At 42.0% G+C, this 21675-nt stretch overlaps 1 protein-coding gene across 1 annotated transcript in view; it reads right to left on the bottom strand.

The window, feature by feature from the left end:
* ankhb (ANKH inorganic pyrophosphate transport regulator b) overlaps positions 1 to 21675 on the bottom strand; it is a 119181-nt gene that overhangs the window by 81135 nt on the left and 16371 nt on the right. The window contains exon 2 of the mRNA XM_060825318.1: positions 1767 to 1983. Within this exon, the coding sequence (XP_060681301.1) occupies positions 1767 to 1983 (217 nt within the window). The remainder of the gene's footprint in view (positions 1 to 1766; positions 1984 to 21675) is intronic.

Below are 21675 nucleotides of genomic sequence, written 5' to 3'. Positions count from 1 at the left end.
TGGCAGTGGTGAACAGATAAATACCTGCTCCTCTTTCCTCAGCCTTTGCTTTCTGTCCACACAGAAGGACAAAACAAGCTAGGCATCAAGCAGTGCTGAGGGGGACTTACAGCTGGACTGTTCAACAGATACATGAAGGATTATTATGCCTTTTCCAAGCTTAACTCTTTTGAAAGATAGGTACCACAGAGGAAGTAGATTCCTGGACACATCTATACAGGCAATGCAACTAAAACAGATAAGAGGCCTGGTGTATGCATTAATGACCATATTAATTGAGTGCTCCTTCTGGCCCTATCCACTTTTATTGCACATTCCACCAACTTGTCAATCTAACTCATACCTGCAATGCAGAATATGTCGTCATTTACCATTTACCTGCACTGGACACAGTCTGCAGTGCCATTCCATGGATCTCTTCGGCTGCAACCAGATCTTCTGGTGAACCAGGAAGATTGAGATATATTGGCAGGAAACAAAGTCCTATTATCCTGTTCATTTACCACCCTATGCTAGCAGACCAATAATGCTTCCCAGCTAAGCAGCATGCCAATCTTAGATGTTCACAATCTTACCATCAATGCCCTCTTTTTAATCCTCCGTTCACTCTCACTCTAATGTACTCCAGCCTCTGAGATAACTATAATCCTTCATTTTTACTTGTTGAAAATCCAGCTCCTCCCTCCCAGTTTTAATCGCCTCTTCATTGTTAGTCATGCTTCGAAGGTTAAGTAGTTATTTCTTTTCCCTCCTTTAAATCTATTTCCACAACTGAGCTGTTTTACTACTTATGCTCAAATACAGTGTGTCAAACGTTGTTGGAGAAGCTTGTGAATTTTTTTTGACATTTTATTACATTAAAGGCATTACATAAATACCAAGTATTGTCGCCTGTTCTAGAAAATATTATTAATGCTTCCTTCTTCAGGATTCATTTCAGGACAATGCCACATGCACAGGATAAAAGAATTCAGTGAGATTTTAAGAAACCAAAAAGCACGCAAGACAGTCCAACACCAACACAGAAAAGCAAAACCTGGTGGATATTAGAAAATCAGAAATAAAATTTTAAAAAAAAAGGTGTTGGAGATAGAGAGAGATTGGAGGTGCTGGTGTTGGACTGGGGTGGACAAAGTTCAAAATCACACAACACCAGGTTATAGTCCAACAGGTTTAATTGGAAACACTAGCTTTCAGAGCGCTACTCCTGTACACAACCACCTGAAGTAATGCTTCAAAAGCCAGTCCTTCCAAATAAGCCTGTTGGACCATAATCCGACTACACCAGGTTATGAACTGTGTAGAGAGAAATAGTTAATGTTGAGTCTTGTATGACACTTCAATACAAACAAGTTTAAAACAAAGTTAAAAATCACAACACCAGGTTAAAGTCCAACAGGTTTAATTGGAAGCACACTAGCTTTCGGAGCGTTGCTCCTTCATCAGGGGATAGTGGAGGGCTCGATCGTAACGCGATTACGATTGTGTTGATAGTGGAGGGCTCAATTGTAACACAAATTGTAATCGCGTTACGATCGAGCCCTCCACTACCACCTGATGAAGGAGCGTTGCTCCGAAAGCTAGAGTGCTTCCAATTAAACCTGTTGGACTATAACCTATTGTTGTGAGATTTTTAACTTTGTACACCCCAGTCCAACACCGGCATCTCCAAATCAAGTTTAAAACAGACATTTGATATTTCTCACAATTAACATAATTAACCAAACTTTCTAAATTGCATCTCAAATATGAAGTTAGAAGGTTACCTATTAGAATGTGAAAGATGGCAGCCACAGTACCAGCTGTGATCATGCACAGGACAGCCTTGATTCTATCTCGCCGACTGTGAACAAACACTAGTCCCACGTTCTTAAAGTCACTCATTGGTCCAGTGAAGAACTTCATGAGGGAGTAGGCCAGTCCATAGCTAGCAAGCATCTCAATGGCATCATCTTTAACAGCTGCTATACCCCTGTTTAATGCCTATTCAGAAATGACAGAAGATGAGAAAGAAGCAGTTAGTGTGAAATCCATAAAGTTACCCTTCAATGTCAATTCAATAGATTTTAACGTGATCTTACTTTGAGCATGAACAACCTCACAACATTAAGAGTCCCTGTGGCACGGTGACCCAGGAGAGTTTACTTTCAAATCAGTTTTGCACAAGACATTCAACTTGCTTGGCAAGAATGAGCCAACCCAAGAGTCAGTTTTCAAACGTGCTGCAAATAACTTGTCACAATAGTGACGAAAGCCTCAAAATAGCCTCCAATCTGGCAGTAACAGATCCTTAGTTTCACAAAGAAGTCTTATATCTTAACTTCCACACAATGCAATTTGTGACTTGTAAAATACCACGCTGCAACTCATTCAAGCATAAGCTCTTCATCCTGACGAACAGCTTCTGCTCAAAACATCGACCCTCCTGCTCCTCAGATGCTGCCTGACCTGCTATGCTTTTCCAGCGCCATATTTGACTCTGATCTCAAGCATCTGCAGTCGGAAGAGATCCAAGATGGCGGCGACTCAGCAAGTCTGAGTTTACAGTGCTCTTCCCAAAACCTGGGTAAAGTGAGTTACTCACTCCCACCACACTTACCAAACCACCCAAAAAAATTTTCTAACCTTAATTAGCTGTTTACTATTATATTTAAGCAGTTTAATATTAAGTGGATAATGAGTAAACCAAAGGGATCCCGCAGCTCTCAGAAAACAAAGACCCCTCCCCCACCCTCCTCTCCTCCTCCAGCTGCAGCTGATGTAAAAACAGGCCTTGAAGAGATGATTGCCAGGCTGGAATCGACACTCGTCAATTTCATCGCAGAATCCCGACAGAGGTGGAACTCATTCGAAGAAAAGTTAGAAAAGCACAGCCAGGCTATTGAGGAATTACAGGGCCGAGTGAAGGGGGCGGAGCTAAAGGCCACGACCTCCGAGGCTGCAGCACAAACAGCTGCAGAACAGGTGCGAGCTCTGGAGCAGAGAGTCCGGGCCTTTGAAATCTACATGGATGACCTGGATAATAGAAATCGGAGAAAGAATATCCGTCTTCTGGGCCTCCCTGAACAAGAAGAGAAGGGACAGTTAGTAGTATTTCTGGAGCGATGGCTGCCCCAGCTTTTAAACCTGGGGGCTGAAACTGATCGGGTAAGGGTGGAGTGGGCCTACCGGGTCGCAGCACGTGGATCTGGCCCAAACCAGTGCCCACGCCCGGTCCTGTTCCGGCTGCAGAGTTATAGGGAGAGGCAGATACTCCTGGATGCCTCCAGAAAGCTTGGAAAGGATCCTAAAGCCATGATCCATGAAGGATCCAAGATTATGTTATTTCAGGACTTCTCCCCGGCTTTGGCCCGAAGGAGGAAGGCGTTTGATGAGGTGAAGAAATGTCTAAGGAACTTAAATATTCAATACACCTTACGCTACCCAGCGACGTTATGCTTTACCCACGAAGGATCCGAGTATAATTTTAGATCACCAGAAGAGGCTAAGGAACTTTTAGACTCGTTTAAATAAATCGTAAGAGACAATTTATGTTGGCTTGCCTCTTCCACACTCCGTGGGGAGAAGTGGATACTTTACTCTACTTTTGCTTCTGGGAGCAGGGTTGTTTTCCCTTGCTATTTTATGTTATTATACTTAACTGTAATTTGTTGGAGTTGTAATTTTATAGTTATGTGTGTTTGTACGTGGCATTGATGCTATCAGATATACTCAGGTATGGGTGGGGAGGGGTGGGGGTGGGGCGCTCACTGTTAACTCTAGCTCGGTATTATATCTAAATCCTATTAAGGAGCGCCCGGGTCAAGGGTGGGACACTGTTTGGGAGAGGATATGGTGGACCTTTAGAAAGGAAGTAAGGCCCCCTGAGAACAAGGGGGAGGATCTCCATTCAAACATGTTTTTTTTTGTTCTTATTGTTTGGAAATAGTTTCCTTTTTATTATACTGTTATGAGTGTATTAGAGAACATTTTCTCTTGTTTGAAGGATGTAAGTGACTCAACTATACACTCTGGATAATTGTGGATTAGATTAGTAGTTAACTGAGTTTCATTGTTTTTCTTTCTTCTTTAGTATCATTCCTTTGAATTTTGATGATTATATATTTAAGATCTATTTTTATATTAATGTTTGTGCTTGAAAGTTCTGTTCTTTTTGTAAATCTGTCAAAATATTAAATTTCTAATAAAAATATCTTTTAAAAAAAAACAAAAAAGCATCTGCAGTCCTCACTTTCTCCTGCCTGCTGCTAATTGTTTTGTAATTTTACACACTGCAAGTTCACGGACAAATACTGAGAAGTGTTGAACCTTTTTTGATCGAGTATGCTTACAATTAGACATTTGAAGATAGATTTTCAGCTTTAGTTGAGCATCAAAACAGAAGTCAGACTTCAATTGATGTGGAGGTGCTGGTGTTGGACTGGGGTGGACAAAGTTAAAAATCACAACACCAGGTTATAGTCCAAACAGGTTTATTTGGAAGCACAAGCTTTCGGAGCGCTCTGAAAGCTAGCACGTCCAAATAAATCTGTTGGACTAGAACCTGGTGTTGAGAAATTTCAAACTTCAATTGGCAACTTATATTACTGATGCACCATTCCCACCCAAATGCAAGACACAGTGTCTCTGCCCTGCAAACACATGAGCTAGCATTGAAAGTGCAGGAAATCAGTGTGCAGTTCCATTGATAAAACCAATGAGTGGGACAAGCTTTATAAAGACCACAATTAACCTCAAGGCCAGTGGTTGCCAATACTTATAGTCTTAATACAAGTCTTCCCTTACTTCTTACTAGAGGTTTCTAGCTTATATTAAGAACAGCTGTGGAATCAACTGTGCAACTGGGAAGTTCAATCTTGCTATGTACAAAGTTACTGACTTCTTTACTGACCTAAACATCTTCAATATTTGCGATTTTTTTGAGAAGATTTGTAGCTCACGTGGAGGTTCTGGTTGTTATTTGGCTTGCTGAGCTGCATCGGAAAAACACGCCGAAAACTAGCCACCAGGATACGTGAACAGCAACTAGCCGCCAAAAGATATGACCCAATATCACACTATTATCCTTACATACAGATGAAGGACACCACTTTGATTGGAACACCACACCCATCGTAGGACAGAGACATGCATGGGAATTCCTAGAGGTCTGGCATTCTAACCAGGACTCCAATCAACATGTCAATTTGGACCCCATCTACCATCTTGATAAAAAGAACTGGAAATGACATCACCCACCTCAAGAAACCAAGCCACATAAATGAAAGTGGGACATAACACCAGCATTTCACTGGAGGCTCACTGGTTATGTTAGTTAGTATGGTGACGAAACATCTGAAAACAAACCTTCCAGCCCTGCGAGCAAACAAATGCTATAGGAAAGATAAAAAAAGGGAGGCAAGGAGGGGAGGGGGGTGAGTGGAGTTTTTGATAAAGGATTACATTACCGTTGTACGGAGGGAGAATATTCCTGGGAACACATGTAAGCAAGTTTATTTGGCTGGAACGGAGAAATAAAGGGATAATCACCTCAGTATTGTAGTATAGAGGAACCCCCCATCCCCCACAATAGTTAGCAGAAAATTGAGAAACAAATTTGTAAGGAGATTGCAGTCATCTGTAAGGATCATAGGGTGGTTATGGTAGGTGATTTTAACTTCCCAAATACAGACTGGGACTGCCATAGTGTTAAGGGGTTAGATGGAGAGGAATGTGTTAAGTGTGTACAAGAAAAATTTCTGATTCCAGTATGTGGATGTACCTACTGGAGAAGGTGCAAAACTTGACCCAGTCTTGGGAAATAAGACAAGGCAGGTGACTGAGGTGTGAGTGGGGGAGCACTTTGGGGCCAGTGACCATAATTCTATTAGCTTTAAAATAGTGATGGAAAAGGATAGATCAGATCTAAAAGTTGAAGTTCTAAATTGAAGGTCTGAATGCTCCTGTTCATGTGAAAGGCAAGGCTGGTACATGGCAGGGAATCCTGGATGACTAGAGAAACTGAGGATTTGGTCAAGAGAAAGAAGGAAGCATATGTTCAGGAATAGACAGCAGAGAGAGATCGAGTGAATACTTAGAAAATTATAAAGGTAGTCAGAGTATACTAGACAGAAAAATCAGGAATGCAAACAAAAAAGGGGACATGAGATAGCATTGGCAAATATGGCTAAGGAGAATCCAAAGGGATTTTATGAACATATTAAGGATTGTGGCATCTTGAAAATTGTCCATATTACAAAATTGTGGTGCTGGATGTCTTAAAATGACTAAAGGTGGATAATTCCACAAGACCTGCTCAGGTGTTCCAGAGAACTCTGTGGGAAGCTAGGGAAATGATTGCTGGGCCCATTGCTGAGGTATAGGGATCATGGATAGTCACAGGTGAGGTGCTGGAAAATGGGAGGTTGGCTGATGTATTGTCACTGTTTAAGGAAAAGCCAAAGAACTACAGACTGGTAAGTCAGACATTGGTGGTGAGCAAGCAGTCGGAGGGAATCGTGAGGGATAGGAATTACATATGTTTGGATGGGCAAGGACTGATTAGGGATTGTCAACATGGTTTTGTGCATGTGAAATCATGTCTCACTAATCTGATTGAACTTTTTAAAGTAATGAAGAAAATTGATGAGGGCAGAGCAGTAGATATGATCTATGTGGACTTCAGTGAGGCATTTGACAAGGTACCTCACAGTAGACTGTAGTAAGGTTAGATGACATGGAATATAGGGACGACTAGCTATTTGGATACAGAACTGGCTTAAAAGGTCGAAGACAGACGGTAGTGGAGAAGGGTTGTTTTTCAGATTGGAGGCCTGTGACCAGTGGTGTGCCACAAGAATTGGGGCTGAGTCCATTACTTTTCGTTATTTATGCTCACATCCAAATCATTTATATAAAAGAGGTATAGTTAGAAAGTTTGCAGATGACAAAATTGGGTTGGTGTAGTGGACAGTGAATGTGGTTACCTCAGTACATCAGGATCTTGATCAGATGGGCAAATGGGCCAAGGAGTGGCAGATGCAGTTTAATTTAGATAAGTGTGAGGTGCTGCATTTGGAAAGGCAAAACAGGGCAGGACTTAGATATTTCATGGGAAGGTCCTGGGAAGAGTTGCTGAACAAAAAGACCTTGGAGTGCATTTCACAGTTCCTTGAAATTAGAGTCACAGGTAGATAGGATAGTGAAAATGGCATTTGAAATGCTTTCCTTTATTGGTCAGAGTATCGATTATAGGAGTTGGGAGGTCATGTTGTGGCTGTACAGGACATTGGTTAGGCCACTGTTGGAATATTGCGTGCAATTCTGGTCTCTTTCCTATCAGGAGGATGTTGTGAAACTTGAAAGGGTTCAGAAAAGATTTACAAGGATGTTGCCAGGGTTGGAGGGTTTGAGAAATAGGGAGACGCTCAATAGGCTGGGGCTGTTATCCCTAGAACATCAGAGGCCGAGGAATGACATCTAGAGTTTTATAATATCATGAAGGGCATGGATAGGATAAATAGACAGTCCTTTCTCTGGAGTGGGGGAGTCCAGAACTAGAGGGCATAGATTTAGAGTGAGAGGAGAAAGATTTAAAAAGGACTTGAGGGGTAATTGCTTCATGCAGCATGTGGTGCATTTATGGAATGAGCTGCCAGAGGAAGTGGAGGCGGCTGGTACAATGACAACATTTAAAAGGATGGGTATACGGATATGAAAAGTTTAGAGGGATACAGGCCAAATGCTGGCAACTGGGACTAGATGAGTTGAAGAAATCTGGTCCACATCGATGAATTGGACCAAAGGGTCTATTTCCATGTTGTCCATCTATGACTAAGGAACCTGCACTAGTACTGATGAATCAAATTGATCTCAACTGTGGGCCCATTTGCCAAAGACTATGTTGAGGACAGTTTCTTAGAACAATGAATTCTGGATCCAAGGAACCTGCTAGTTTTGATCTGGTAATGCGTAATGAAATGAAGTTAAGTAATGATCTCAACAGAAGAGATCTTCTTGTTAAGAGCAATCATAATTTGTTAGAATTTCACTTTCAGTTTGAATGAAAATTGTAGGTTGGAAGCTCAAAACTTAAATTTAAATAAAGGCAATTACCAAGGCATCTAAACAGAGTTTGCTATAGTAGAATGGAAAAGTAGATTCAAAAGTAAGATGGTAGGGTGCAGTAACATATTTACGAAGATCATAGAATCCCTACAGTGTGTAAAGAGGCCATTTGGCCCATTGAATCTGTACCAACCCTCTGACGAGCATCCCACCCAGACCCAGCTCCCCTACCATAATCGTAGCCCTGAATTTATCATGGCTGACTCATCCAGCCTTCACATCCCTGGACACTATAGAGCAAATTTACCACAGCCAATCCACCTAATCTGCTCAACTTTGGACAGTGGAACTGCTAACCATTGAGCCATCATGCTGTTCTGAGATATATTTCATATCTCTCAGCAAAAATATATTCCATTGTGAAAGGCAAGACTTTGAGAAGGTTACACCACTTGTGGCTACTTCAACAGGTTAAGGAAGTATCAGCCAAAAGTTGTACAATGCTACAAAGATTAGAAGGCCAACAAAGGATGACCAAAAAAACACATGTAGATGCAGAAATTGGTGCACAAGTGAAAAACAATGAAAAGCATAAAAAAAAGTGGTGTGACACAGTGGTGTGTTCCTATGTCTGAGGCAGGAGGCACAAGTTTAAGTCCCACTCACTTTACAGATGTGTAACAACATCTATGAACAGTTTGATTAGAATACAAAAACATTAATGTCTGGACATCAAGGTAGCTTTTGACCAAGTACGGCATCAGAGAACATTTAGCAAAGTCCTGTTGCACATTCAAATCTGTTCCCTAGTACTGGACCATTAATTAATGGGAACATCTTTTCCTTAATCAAAGTATTACAGATAACAACAGCTATATTGAATTCAATATTAACTTTCTTTCCCCACTGCCAAATGTGTTGAATTTCTCCAGCACGGTTCTCATTGCAGCTTTTCACAATCTTGGACCCCTCTATCAATATCTCCTTTACTCCAAAAAAAACAAAAACGCCAATTTCTCCAACTTAACCTCCCCACAAAAATTCATTATGCAATGTGGTAAATCTTCCATGCACCATTTTCAGCAGCTTCAAGTCTACAGAATGCTGGCCAGAATATTTAGACCAGAACTAGAATTTAATACAATGTTCAGTATAACTTCCTAGCTTTTGAAATTGATGCCTCTATTTATGAAACCCATGATTTCTTATGATTTGTTAAATACCTGCAAAAATCTATGCACATGAATTCCTAGGCCCCTGACCCTTAAAATGAAACACAAAATAGTGCTAAAACCAAAGAAGGAATAAAACTCTTAAAATGCATTCAGGAGAATAAATTTTGGACATTACATAGCAAATTCAATGAGCAAGACAATATTGAACTTTAGGAAATGGAGCTCACATGGAAGCAGTCTCAGTAGAAGAGCAATCTGGTCATTTTTAAAATTTGTCCATGGAACGTAGATGTCACTGGTTGGGCCAACATTTTCTGCCCATCACAAGCTGCCTTTGAGAAAGTGGTGAGCTGCCGCTGTCTATTTACTGTAGGTAGACTGACAAAGCAGTTAGGGAGGGAGTTCCAGGATTTTAGCCCACTGACACTGAAGAAGTGGTGACATATTTCCAAGTCAGGATGGTGAATGGCTTGCAGCGAAATTTGCAGTGATGACATTCCCATGTATCTGCTGCCCTTGTCCTTCTAGATGTAGCGATTTATGGATTTGGAACTGTGGTCTAAGAAGTTTTGCAACACATCTTGGAGGGGATACATGCTGCTACTGAGTGTCAGCGGTGGAGGGAGTGAGCATTGCTGTGGTGCCAATCAAGTGGGCTGCTTTGTCCTGAATGGCGTCATGTTTCTGGAGTGATGTTTCTGGAGTGCTGTTGGAGGTGCATACATCCAGGCAAGTGGGGAGTATCATACTCCTGCCCTATGCATTTTTGATGGCAGACAGGCTGGAGAGTCAGAAGGTGAATTATTCACTGCAGGATTCATAGCCATGACCAGTTCTTGTAGCCATTGCTTATATAGCTAGTCCAGTTTAGTTTCTGATCAATGATTATCCCCATGTTGTTAATAAAGAGTATTCAGTAATCATAATACCATTGAATGTCAAGAGCCAATGGTTAGATTCTCTCATTGGATACCACCATTGCCTTGCACTATGGGGCACGAAAATCACTTGCCATTGGTCAACCCAAATCTGGAGATGGTCAGATCTTGCTAGATTTGGGCATGAAATGCTTTAATATCTAAGTTAAGAATAATGTTTAACACTGCACAATCATCAGTACTGGTCATATTTATGATTATTGAAAGGGACAAAGACAGACCAATAGTAACGTTTTTAATTTGTCAAAAAAAAACATGGAAACAGTTATCAGAAGTAAACACATTTCGCAGCAGTCGAGGGGATAGGATTCCAAAAAAGAATTTATTCCAAAAATGAAAAAAGTGCGAAATTCCCAAATCTTAACCCACTAGACTAGATGTCAAGAAAAGACAGTAAGGGAAGGCAAGAAAATAAACTTATATAAGAAATTGCAATTATAGTACTGCAAAAGTCTCTGGAGGTTAAAAAAAAAGTGCAGGGGTGAAAGTGAAAATGAAAACAAAAAAGGTGAGGATTAACAGAATAGAATAGCAAAGGCCCTGACTGTCCATCTTCCAGGCCTCTCTGGCTACCTGTTCTCTAGTCGCATGCCCGTAATGTCATTTTCTTTAAAAAGAAAGGGAGAAAGACAAAGTGAATACTTACAAGCCAATCAGTTTAACCTCAGTGATGATTACAGAAAATGAAAAAAGGGGGTCTGGGGGACGGTACAAAAATCAACACACAGAGACAGGATTCATTAAGGGATGGTCATAGAAGCAAAAGGTAACATCTGGGGAAGGCAAGTGAGTCCACAAATAAATAGCAGGATACGGAGGAGTACAGCTGGATTTTGGTGTACATTTTCACAGATTCTTGAAAGGGGGAGGACAGGGAGACAAGGTGGCTAAAGGCTGCATATTAGGTTACTTCTCCATTAGTCAAGGCTAGAATATAAAAACAAATTATGATCAAACTGTATTAAACAATATTATCGAGTATTGTATGTGGTTCTGGGCACTTTATTAGTAAGGGTGTGATCACATAAGAAATTGATAATATTGGCTAGGAGGAAAGATTGGATAGGTACCATGGATACCCAGCTACAGACCAAGAACAGAAATATGGAATTAGGTTGGATAACTCTTCTGCAGCCAGTACTGTATAGACTTTTCTATTTCTAGGTAGATGCTGCCTGCCTTCCTCAATATTTCTTGCATTTTCTGTTTTTATTTAACCCAAATACCAGGCTTGGCTTTAGAATGCAAAGTATTATTTTCCTACAAGGTACCTTGATCCCTAGATCTCTATTCTCTAATCCATGTATCTGCCAATAGTGTACTGCTTGTACATACTTTCTTCATTGCAGAATGGATTTCAGTACGCAGATTTGTTCCAAACCAAGGCAATTCTACTTCTGTAGAGATATCAGATACATTTCAGAATAAGGTTACAGGATAATCTTTTAAATCCATTCACGGAATCTGGGTCTCACTATTGTCTCGTCTATCCTGATTTGACCTGAAGGTACTGCTCAGCCATCTTTCCAGAGTATATTTAATTGACTTTTAGGCCACTTCAAAAGGATAACCATGCTCGGAGTTCATCTGCCTCTTGCCTTGAAATAAATGCTGTTTATCAGTCCTACTTTGTCCCTGCCTGCCCTGACTGTTTGACTCACTTCCTTTCCCAACTGTACCAGTCTCAGACTGATCTCCTTCCTCACTATCTCCCTGGGTCCCACCCCTACTTAAATTGTTTAAATCCTCCTGAGCAGCTCTAGCAAATCCCCCTGCCAGTATATTAGTCCCCTTCCAATTTAGGTGCAATCTGTCCTTCTTGTACAGGTCACTTCTACCCCAGAGGAGATTCCAATGATTCAAAAATGTGAATCCTTCCCCCATACACCAGCTCCTCAGTCATGCATTCATCTGCTCTATCCTCCTATTCTTGCCCTCACTAGCTCACAGCACCAGGAGTAATCCAGATATTACTACTCTAGGATTTCCTTTTTAAAATTCCTGCCTAACTCTATATACTCCCTTCAGAATCTTATCCTTTTCCCTTCCTATGTCATTGGTACCAACATGTACAATGACCTCCTGCTGGTCCCTCATCCCCTTGAGAACATTTTGCACCCTCTGTTCCTGGCACCAGGGAAGCAACACACCATTCAGAATTTTCACTGCTGGCCACAGAAGCATCTGTCTGTGCCTTGGACTAGAGAGTCCCCTAACACAATTGATCTCTTGGAACCCGACGTACTCCTCATTACATTACAGTCAGTCTCGAACTTGGCTGTTCACGCGACATTCCCCTGAGAATCCATCACCCCCCTACATTTTCCAAAACAGCATACCTGTTTGAAATGGGGATAGCCACAGAAGACTCCTGCACTACCTGCCTAACTCTCTTACCTTTCCCGGAGTTAACCCATCAACCCGACTGTATCTGAGATTTTCCCCCCTTCTTATAACTGCCATCCATCACATCCCCTTGCTCTTGTACATTCCTCATATTCTGGCTATTGAGGGAGTGCAGTGTAGGTTCACGAGGTCAATTCCTGGAATAGCAGGACTACCTTACACTGAAAGACTGGAGCGACTGGGCTTGTATACCCTTGGGTTTAGAAGATAGAGGGGATCTGATTGAGACATTATTAAAGGATTGGACACTCTGGAGGCAGGAAACATGTTTCCACTGATGGGTGGGTGCCGAACCAGAGGACACAGCTTAAAAATATGGGGTAGACCATTTAGGACAGAGATGAGGAGAAACTTCTTTACCCAGAGAATGGTGGCTGTGTGGAATGCTCTGCCCCAGAGGACAGTGGAGGCCTAGTCTCTGGATTCATTTAAGAAAGAGTTGGATAGAGCTCTCAAGGATAGTGGAATCAAGGGTTAGGGAGATAAGGCAGGAACAGGATACTGATTAAGGATGATCAGCCATGATCATATTGAATGGTGGTGCAGGCTCGAAGGGCAGAATGGCCTACTCCTGCACCGATTGTCATTACTTCTAACTATCACTCCAACTGATTCAGTCAGTCTGGTAGGATTCACAAGCAACAGCATTTATTACAGATATAATCCTCAGTAACATGCAAACTCTCCCCAAACTCCCATCTGACAAGAAGAGCACATCACTCTGCCATTTTTACTTCTTCCAATCTACAGACCCAGAAAATAACACTGTCTTATTCCGTTACAAAACACTGCTCCAGGCTCTCTTTAAACTTCAATACTTATGGCTTACATTTTTTTATCAGGAGCCATGTCTGAATAAAACATTAAATCAACAAAGAACCCACTCTACTCACTGTAAGTCTAATCTAAAAAAAACTACAGTAGACTTAATGTAGGGCCACACCTAAAAATATTCACTTATCTGTTTTTGTGCTGTGATCTCTCCCAAACAGGCTTCTCCAAGAAGGGATGTGAATTTCATTGTTTTTTTTTAATTTTCGCAGATGCATTCCCATGTCCAGCAATACATGAATTCAAACAGCAAAGCAATAACTGCACAGGTTCATTACTCTGTCAGTTAGCGATGTGGGTTTCTGCCTTTCTCTCTCCTGCACTGACCTCACCATGTGTTTCCTTTGGCTATTTCTCTCCCTTTTAAAAGTGTTGTTGTTCTGCCTTTTTTCTCCAAAGTTCCAAAACAATGCAACAGCATATCAAACAGAAATTGTTGCTCCTGGAATTTGAGGAAATCACCTCCAACACCTAAAATACCTCAAAGGAGCAGCTGTTACAACCAGAAATTTTTCCGATTGTCCATCTCTAGATTTATTTCATCAATAGAGTTTAGGTTCTCTAGCTGCCAATCGCAAGATTAGATGAGATTTGATTCCCTACAGTGAGGAAACAGGCCCTTCGGCCCAACCAGTCCACACTGATCCTCCGAAGAGTAACCCACCCAGACCCATTTCCCTCTGGCTAATGCACCTAACACTATGGACAATTTAACTTGGCCAATTCACCTAACTTGCACATCTTCGGACTGTGGGAGGAAACCGGAGCACCCGGAGGAAACCCACGCAGAGACAGGGAGAATGTGCAAACTCCACACAGACATCCACAGTTGGAATCGAACCTGGGTTCCTGGTGCTGTGAGGTAACAGTGTTAACCAGAGCCACTGTGCCACAACTTGGAATTCACAATATTCATATGCAAAACTGATGAGAGAGATAAAACAGAATGCATGGAAATCTACAATTGTCCCATTCAAAGCACTGGGAATTAGGTTGGGTCAGGCACAGATCTTTAAAGGGTTACAGAAAGCAAGGTCAGCAAATACACATGGATGTACTTCACAGTTCAATAATCACTGATTGTTAAAAGCTAACTTCAAACTCTTTGTAAATTCCCAAAATAAAGTGCACACATCAGCTGCAAGCTGTGCTGGCTCTTGACTAGCCATCAATTAAACACCTTTCTTTCTTAAAGCAGGGAGTTCTTTAACCCAAATAATTGATATAGCTTCCCCATCATAAAACACAATGGATGACCAAATGGCACACACACAAAGACACCAAAAAGATTTAAACCTTATGTATTTGTGACAAATACAATTATTAAAATCTTTTGGTATGAAAGTTTGATATAAACAAAACAGGCGTGAGACCTTGACAGAGACAAAACCCTTCTCTGTACACCCAGAGTTTCAGTACTGTGCAACGAGCACCGCAATGTTGGCTCCAGAAATGGTGCCGGCAGCAAACACTTGTAGTATAAGCCACACCAGTAAAAGGTGTGGCACGTGCACAGGAAGCACTAGCCAGAAGTATACAGAGGTACAATCTCAATCCAGATCTTCTGGTCCAGACGTAAGGACATTACCACTACACTATTAGATCACGTAAACACCAACATTACTTGTTCGTTGATAGTTTGAAATCAATAGTGCACCTTGGGGCTCAAATGTTCCAACTAACCCGCACTCAAGTTCGTACAGCAGAACAGCAAACTCCAATGCTAATTAAATACTTTTTAGGTCAGTTGCTGATTGCTACAAGTGTAGCAGTGTTGATAAGTGTCTAGAATTTTCTAAGTTGTTGAAGCCATAGGGAGGGGTGTGGCAGATATTCAAGGACTTTGTCCTGATTACACACATTTTTACGAACGTATATTCTTAACAAAAGGGGGGCAATATTATGCATCCTCCTCGAACTATTGGAGATGGAGAAAGGAGCACAGTCAACAACAAACAAAACATACTGCAGGAGGAGGGTGGAGGAAGTGTTCTCAGCAGGAAGTTGGCAACCTCACACCGCTGGCTGTGCAGAGGAACAAGTCAACAAATATTTACATTCCCAGTTCTGTCTCTTAATTCTGACTGCAAGACTCCATATTTACAGATTTCAAACTAATCTATAGAGTTTATTAACGAAATTGGCTGATTCTCTTGGAAATTGAACTCTTAAATCCTATTGACTAAAAAATTGGATTTGTTCTTGAGGTAAAGTAATTGCAAGAAGCTTTCATATTATCAAAAGTGGAAGTACAGACAGTAGGTGCAGGAGTAGGCCATTCAGCCCTTCGAGCCTGCACCGCCATTCAATATGATCATAGCTGATCATTCCTAATTAGTATCCTCTTCCTGCCTTATCTCCATAACCTTTGATTCCACAATCCTTGAGAGCTCTATCCAACTCTTTCTTAAATGAATCCAGAGACTGGGCCTCCACTGCCCTCTGGGGCAGAGCATTCCACACAGCCACCACTCTCTGGGTGAAGAAGTTTCTCCTCATCTCTGTCCTAAATGGTTTACCCCGTATTTTTAAGCTGTGTCCTCTGGTTCGGCACTCACCCAACAGCCAAAACATGTTTCCTGCCTCCAGAGTGTCCAATCCTTTCATAATCTTATATATCTCAAATCAGATCCCCTCTCAGTCTTCTAAACTCAAGGGTATACAAGCCCAGTCACTTCAGTCTTTCAGTGTAAGGTAATCCCTCCATTCCAGGAATTGATCTCGTGAACCTACGCTGCACTCCCTCAATAGCCAGAATGTCTTCCCTCAAATTTGGAGACCAGAACTGCACACAGTACTCCAGGTATGGTCTCAGCAGGGCCCTGTACAGCTGCAGAAGCACCTCTTTGCTTCTATATTCAATTCCTCTTGTTATGAAGGCCAGCATGCTATTAGCCTTCTTCACTACCTGCTGTACCTGCATGCTTACCTTCATTGACTGGTGTACAAGAACACCCAGATCTCTTTGTACTGCCCCTTTACCTAAATTGATTCCATTGAGGTAGTAATCTGCCTTCCTGTTCTTGCCACCAAAGTGGATAACCATACATTTATCCACATTAAACTGCACCTGCCATGCATCTGCCCACTCACCTAACTTGTCCAGGTCACCCTGTAATCTCCTAACATCCTCATCACATTTCACCCTGCCACCCAGCTTTGTATCATCAGCAAATTTGCTAATGTTATTGCTAATACCATCTTCTATATCATTAACATATATTGTAAAAAGCTGCGGTCCCAGCACAGATCCCTGCGGTACCCCACTGGTCACTGTCTGCCATTCCGAAATGGAACCGTTTATCACTACCCTTTGTTTCCTGTCAGCCAACCAATTTTCAATCCAATTTAGTACTTTGCCCCCAATACCATGCACCCTAATTTTGCTCACTAACCTCCTGTGTGGGACTTTATCAAAAGCCATCTGAAAGTCCAGGTACACTACATCTACTGGATCTCCCTCATCCATCTTCAGAGTTACATCCTCAAAATATTCCAGAAGATTAGTCAAGCATGATTTCCCCTTCATAAATCCATGCTGACTCTGTCCTATCCGGTTACTACTATCCAGATGTGCCGTAATTTCATCCTTTTATAATAGACTCCAGCATCTTTCCCACCATGGAGATCAGACTAACTAGTCTATAATTTCCTGCTTTCTCTCTCCCACATTTCTTAAAAAGTGGTATAATATTAGCCACCCTCAATCCTCAGGAACCGATCCAGAATCTATCGAACTCTGGACAATAATCAACGCATCCACGATTTCCCGAGCCACCTCCTTCAGTACCCTGGGACTTAGATCATCAGGCCCCGGGGACTTATCAACCTTCAGACCTAACAGTCTCTCCAGCACCAAATCCTGGCAAATATAGATTCCCTCAAGTTCAGGTCCTTCAGCCACTGTTACCTCAGGGAGATTGTTTGTGTCTTCCCCAGTGAACACAGATCTGAAGTACCCATTTAATTTTTCTGACATTTCTTTGTTCCCCGTAAAATATTCCCCTGTTTCTGTCTTCAAGGACCCAATTTTAGTCCTAACCATTTTTTTTGCCTTGCACATACTTAAAAAAGCTTTTACTATCCTCCTTTATATTATTGGCCAGTTTACCTTCATACCTCATTTTTCCTCTGCGTATTTCCTTCTTAGTAATCCTCTGTTGCTCTTTAAAAGCTTCCCAGTCCTCAGTTTTCCCACTTATCTTTGTTATGTTATACTTTTTCTCTTTTAACTTTAGATGCTTCTTAACTTCCCTCATCAGCCACGGCCGCCCATGCCTCCTCCTGGGATCTTTCTTCCTTTTTGGAATGAACTGATCCTGCAACTTCTGCATTATACCCAGAAATATCCGCCATTGTTCCTCCATGGTCATCCCTGCTAAGGTATTGCACCATTGAACTTTGGCCATCTCCTCCCTCATAGCTCCATAGTTCCCTTTATTCAACAGAACTACTGTCACTTCCGACTGTACCCTCTCCCTCTCAAATTGCAGATTGAAGCTTAATGTATTATGGTCACTACTTGCTGAAAATGTGTTGCTGGTTAAAGCATAGCAGGTTAGGCAGCATCCAAAGAACAGGAAATTCGACGTTTCGGGACAGAGTCCTTCATCAGGAATGAAGGAGGGCTCTGGCCCGAAATGTCGAATTTCCTGTTCCTTGGATGCTGCCTAACCTGCTGTGCTTTAACCAGCAACACATTTTCAGCTCTGATCTCCAGCATCTGCAGACCTCACTTTTTACTATGGTCACTACTTCCCAATGGCTCCTTCACTTCGAGGTCTCGGACCAATTCTGGTTCGTTACACAATACCAGATCCAGAATTGCCTTCTCCCTGGTCGGCTCCAGCACCAGCTGCTCTAAGAATCCATCTCTGAGGCACTCCACAAAGTCTCTTTCTTGAGGTCCAATACCATCCTGATTCTCGCAGTCTACCTGCATGTTAAAATCCCCCATAACAACTGTAGTAACATCTTTGCGACAGGCCAATTTCAGCTCCTGATTTATCTTACATCTGACATCCAGACTACTGTTTGGGGACCTGTAGATGACTCCCAAGAGGGTCTTTTTACCCTTAGTATTTCGCAGCTCTATCCACACTGACTTTACATCCCGACTCTAGGTCCCCCCGCGCAAGGGACTGAATATCCTCCCTTACCAACAAGGCCACCCCACCCCTTCTGCCCGTCAGTCTGTCCTTACGATAGCACGTCTAGCCTTGAATATTCATTTCCCAGGCCCTGTCCACTTGAAGCCACGTCTCCGTTATCCCCACAATATCGTATCTGCCAATTTCCAAAAGAGCCTCAAGCTCATCCATCTTATGCCTAATGCTTTGTGCATTCATATATAGTATTTTTAATTTATTACTGCTCTCACCCTTTCCATCAACCCCTATTTCACTCAACCTTACAGCATGATCCCTTTCCGAGTTTTCTGCCTCATTGATACAGTCGTCTTTCTTGACTTCTCTTGTGCTAACTTTCCCTTCAATTTCCTTTTTAAGCATCCAGTTTGTCCCCTCCCCCCCGCTACTTAGTTTAAATGTAGCGGCGTTGCAGTAGAGAACCTGCCTGCCAGAATGCTGGTCCCTAACCTATTAAAGGTGCAAACCATCTCTTGTAGAATTTATGCTTACCACAAAATATACCCCAGTGATCCAAGAACTTAAATCCTTGCTTCCTGCACCAGTTCCCCAACCACACGTTCAAGTCCATTATCTACCTGCTTCCTTCCGAGGAACTGAAGCAAACCAGAGATAACCACCTTGGACGTCCTGCTTTTCAGCCTTCTTCCGAGTTCTCCGAAGTCCCATTGTAGTATGTTCCTCCTCTTCTTCCTGACATCATTTGTGCCAACATGTACCATCACCTCTGGCTCTTCACCCTCATCCTTGAGGATTTCCTGCACTCTGTCGGTGATGTCTTTCACCCTGGCACCAGGAAGGCAACACACCATCCTTAAATCCCGTCTGCTGCCACAAAAACCCCAGTCAGTTCCTCTCACGATGGAGTGCCCTATTACCACGGCTCTGTGCGATGTCTGACTCTTCCGCTCTGCCTCTGCACCAACTTTTGATTGACAGACCTGGCCACCTTGCGAACTGGCAGTGTCATCAGTCTCTACTGTTTCCAAAAGCTTCAACTTGTTCCTGACAGGTACTTCCCCCGGGGTCCCTTGCACCTGTCTCCTCTCTGCCTTCCTTATCATCTGCTCTCTTCTGCTTTCTTCTGGCATAATTGGTGTAATAACCTCGCTGAAGGTCTTGTCCAAAAAGATCTCGCTCTCTCAGATGAGCCTAAGGTCCTCGAGTTCTTTCATCAGCGCTGCAATATGTTCGATCAACAGCTGAACGTGCACACACTTTCCACACATATACGAGCCAGACACACCAGAGTCGTTGACCTCCCACATCAAGCACGTAGCGCATTGAACCAGCTGGGCAGTCATGTCTTCATCCTCTTCAACTGTGGCGTAATCACTTCACTCAACCTCCTTGTCAAAGACTCCTGAGCTGAAGCCTCACTCTTTGATCCAAACTTCCTTAAACCCTCGTTTTGTGGCAAGTCTGTGGACTCTTAATTTAGGTTAGAGGAGTATCTTATTTTCTGGCAATTTATAACATCAGCTATAGGACCTGGCAAATACTATAGCACATGAACTTGTTCTGCTTCTGATTTAATCTTGAAGCAATTTTGTATGCAAGAAACGGTTTCCTCTATGAATTCCAAAATTGTTAGAACCTTCTGACTTCAAATCTGTTAAAGTTTTTTTTTCTATTTCTCCTTAAAGTAGTGATTAAGACATTTCCTTCTTAAAGTATTCTAACCTCTACGCTTTCAATACTTTTATATTGTTTCAAATCTGATGTTCGACAGGCTTGTCATCAGGAATACAAATTTATTTTGAATTGCTTTCTCGCTGGTTAGGATCTTTATACTCTGTTTATCCAGCAGTCTTAGTCACCATTGAACTGTAGAAAATTCTTTGAATAATGATTTCAATTACATTTATTGGTTGTTCTGTGGTGATTTACTATTCCCAACCCTGGATTTTATTCCCTTATAAAAGCATTTGTATTTTTTGAATCATTTACTTTACTAAAAATTCTTTACTACAGCAATATCCTTCTGATAAATCTTCTGAAATTTTAAAAATATTTCCAAGCTTGTAAATTCGGTCAAATATTTCACTTCAGTTTTAGAAATCAAAATGGAGGGTTACTGGTTTTTTTTGGGAGACGTATCTTGCCTTTTTAAACACAGTCAAGGGTTCACTCCATTCATCCTTCTTGTTTGGGTGAGTGCACCATTTTCTTGACAAGGTGTACTTTTCAATGTGCATTTTCTTCTGCAGCGGACTTTAAATTTTTTTCTATAATACACCCCACTTTCCAACATTTTCCCTATTTTTGTGCCTTATGGGAACCTGCACTGGTGCACTGGTCAGGCAAGTTCTTCACTTTTTCCTGAGGTCTAACTTACTGCTAGACTGTCAGTGCTCAACTGCACCTCAACAAGTGTCAGACTCAGGAGTTGGGAGATCATGTTGAGACTCTACAGGACATTAGTTAAGCAACTTTAGGAATACTGCATGTAATTCTGGTCTCCCCTACTATAGTGAGGATGTTGTGAAACTTGAAAAGGGTTCGGAAAAGATTTACAAGGATGTTGCCATGGTTGGAGGATTTGAGCTACAGGGAGAGGCTGAATAGGCTGGGGCAGTTTTCCCTGGAGCGCCAGAGGCTGAAGGTGAACTTATAGAGGTTTATAAAATCAAGAGGCGCATTGATAGTGTGAATAGCCAAGGTCTTTTTCCCCAGGGTAGGGGAGTCCAAAACTAGAGGGCATATGTGTAAGGTGAAAGGGGAAAGATTTAAAAAGGGACCTAATGGACAACATTTTCATGCAGAGGGTGGTGCATGTGTGGAATGAGCTGCCAGAGGAAGTGGTGGAGGCTGGTACAATTACAACATTTAGAAGGCTTCTGGATGGGTATATATGAATAGGAAGGGTTTAGAGGGATTTGGACCAAATGCGTCTAGATTAATATAGGATATCTGGACGAGTTGGACCGAAGAGTCTGTTTCCATGCTGTACAGCTCTACGGCTGCCCATACGTGTATATCCATTGCCCTCATAGCTTCTTCTCCTCCTTTTCACAGGTCTGACTGCCTTTCAACCTCTAATTACTAACCATTCCAGTATGCACCAGTCTTCAGATTTTTAGAGGAGAGAAAGAAAGGATCAGTTCAGGCTGTTGTAAAACACCTCTGGGT

The sequence above is a fragment of the Hemiscyllium ocellatum genome, chromosome 5, assembly GCF_020745735.1.
Source record: "Hemiscyllium ocellatum isolate sHemOce1 chromosome 5, sHemOce1.pat.X.cur, whole genome shotgun sequence".
Taxonomy (NCBI): domain Eukaryota; kingdom Metazoa; phylum Chordata; class Chondrichthyes; order Orectolobiformes; family Hemiscylliidae; genus Hemiscyllium; species Hemiscyllium ocellatum.
The sequence above is the reverse complement of the archived record's forward strand: the minus strand, read 5'-3'. Positions and strand labels throughout refer to the sequence as shown.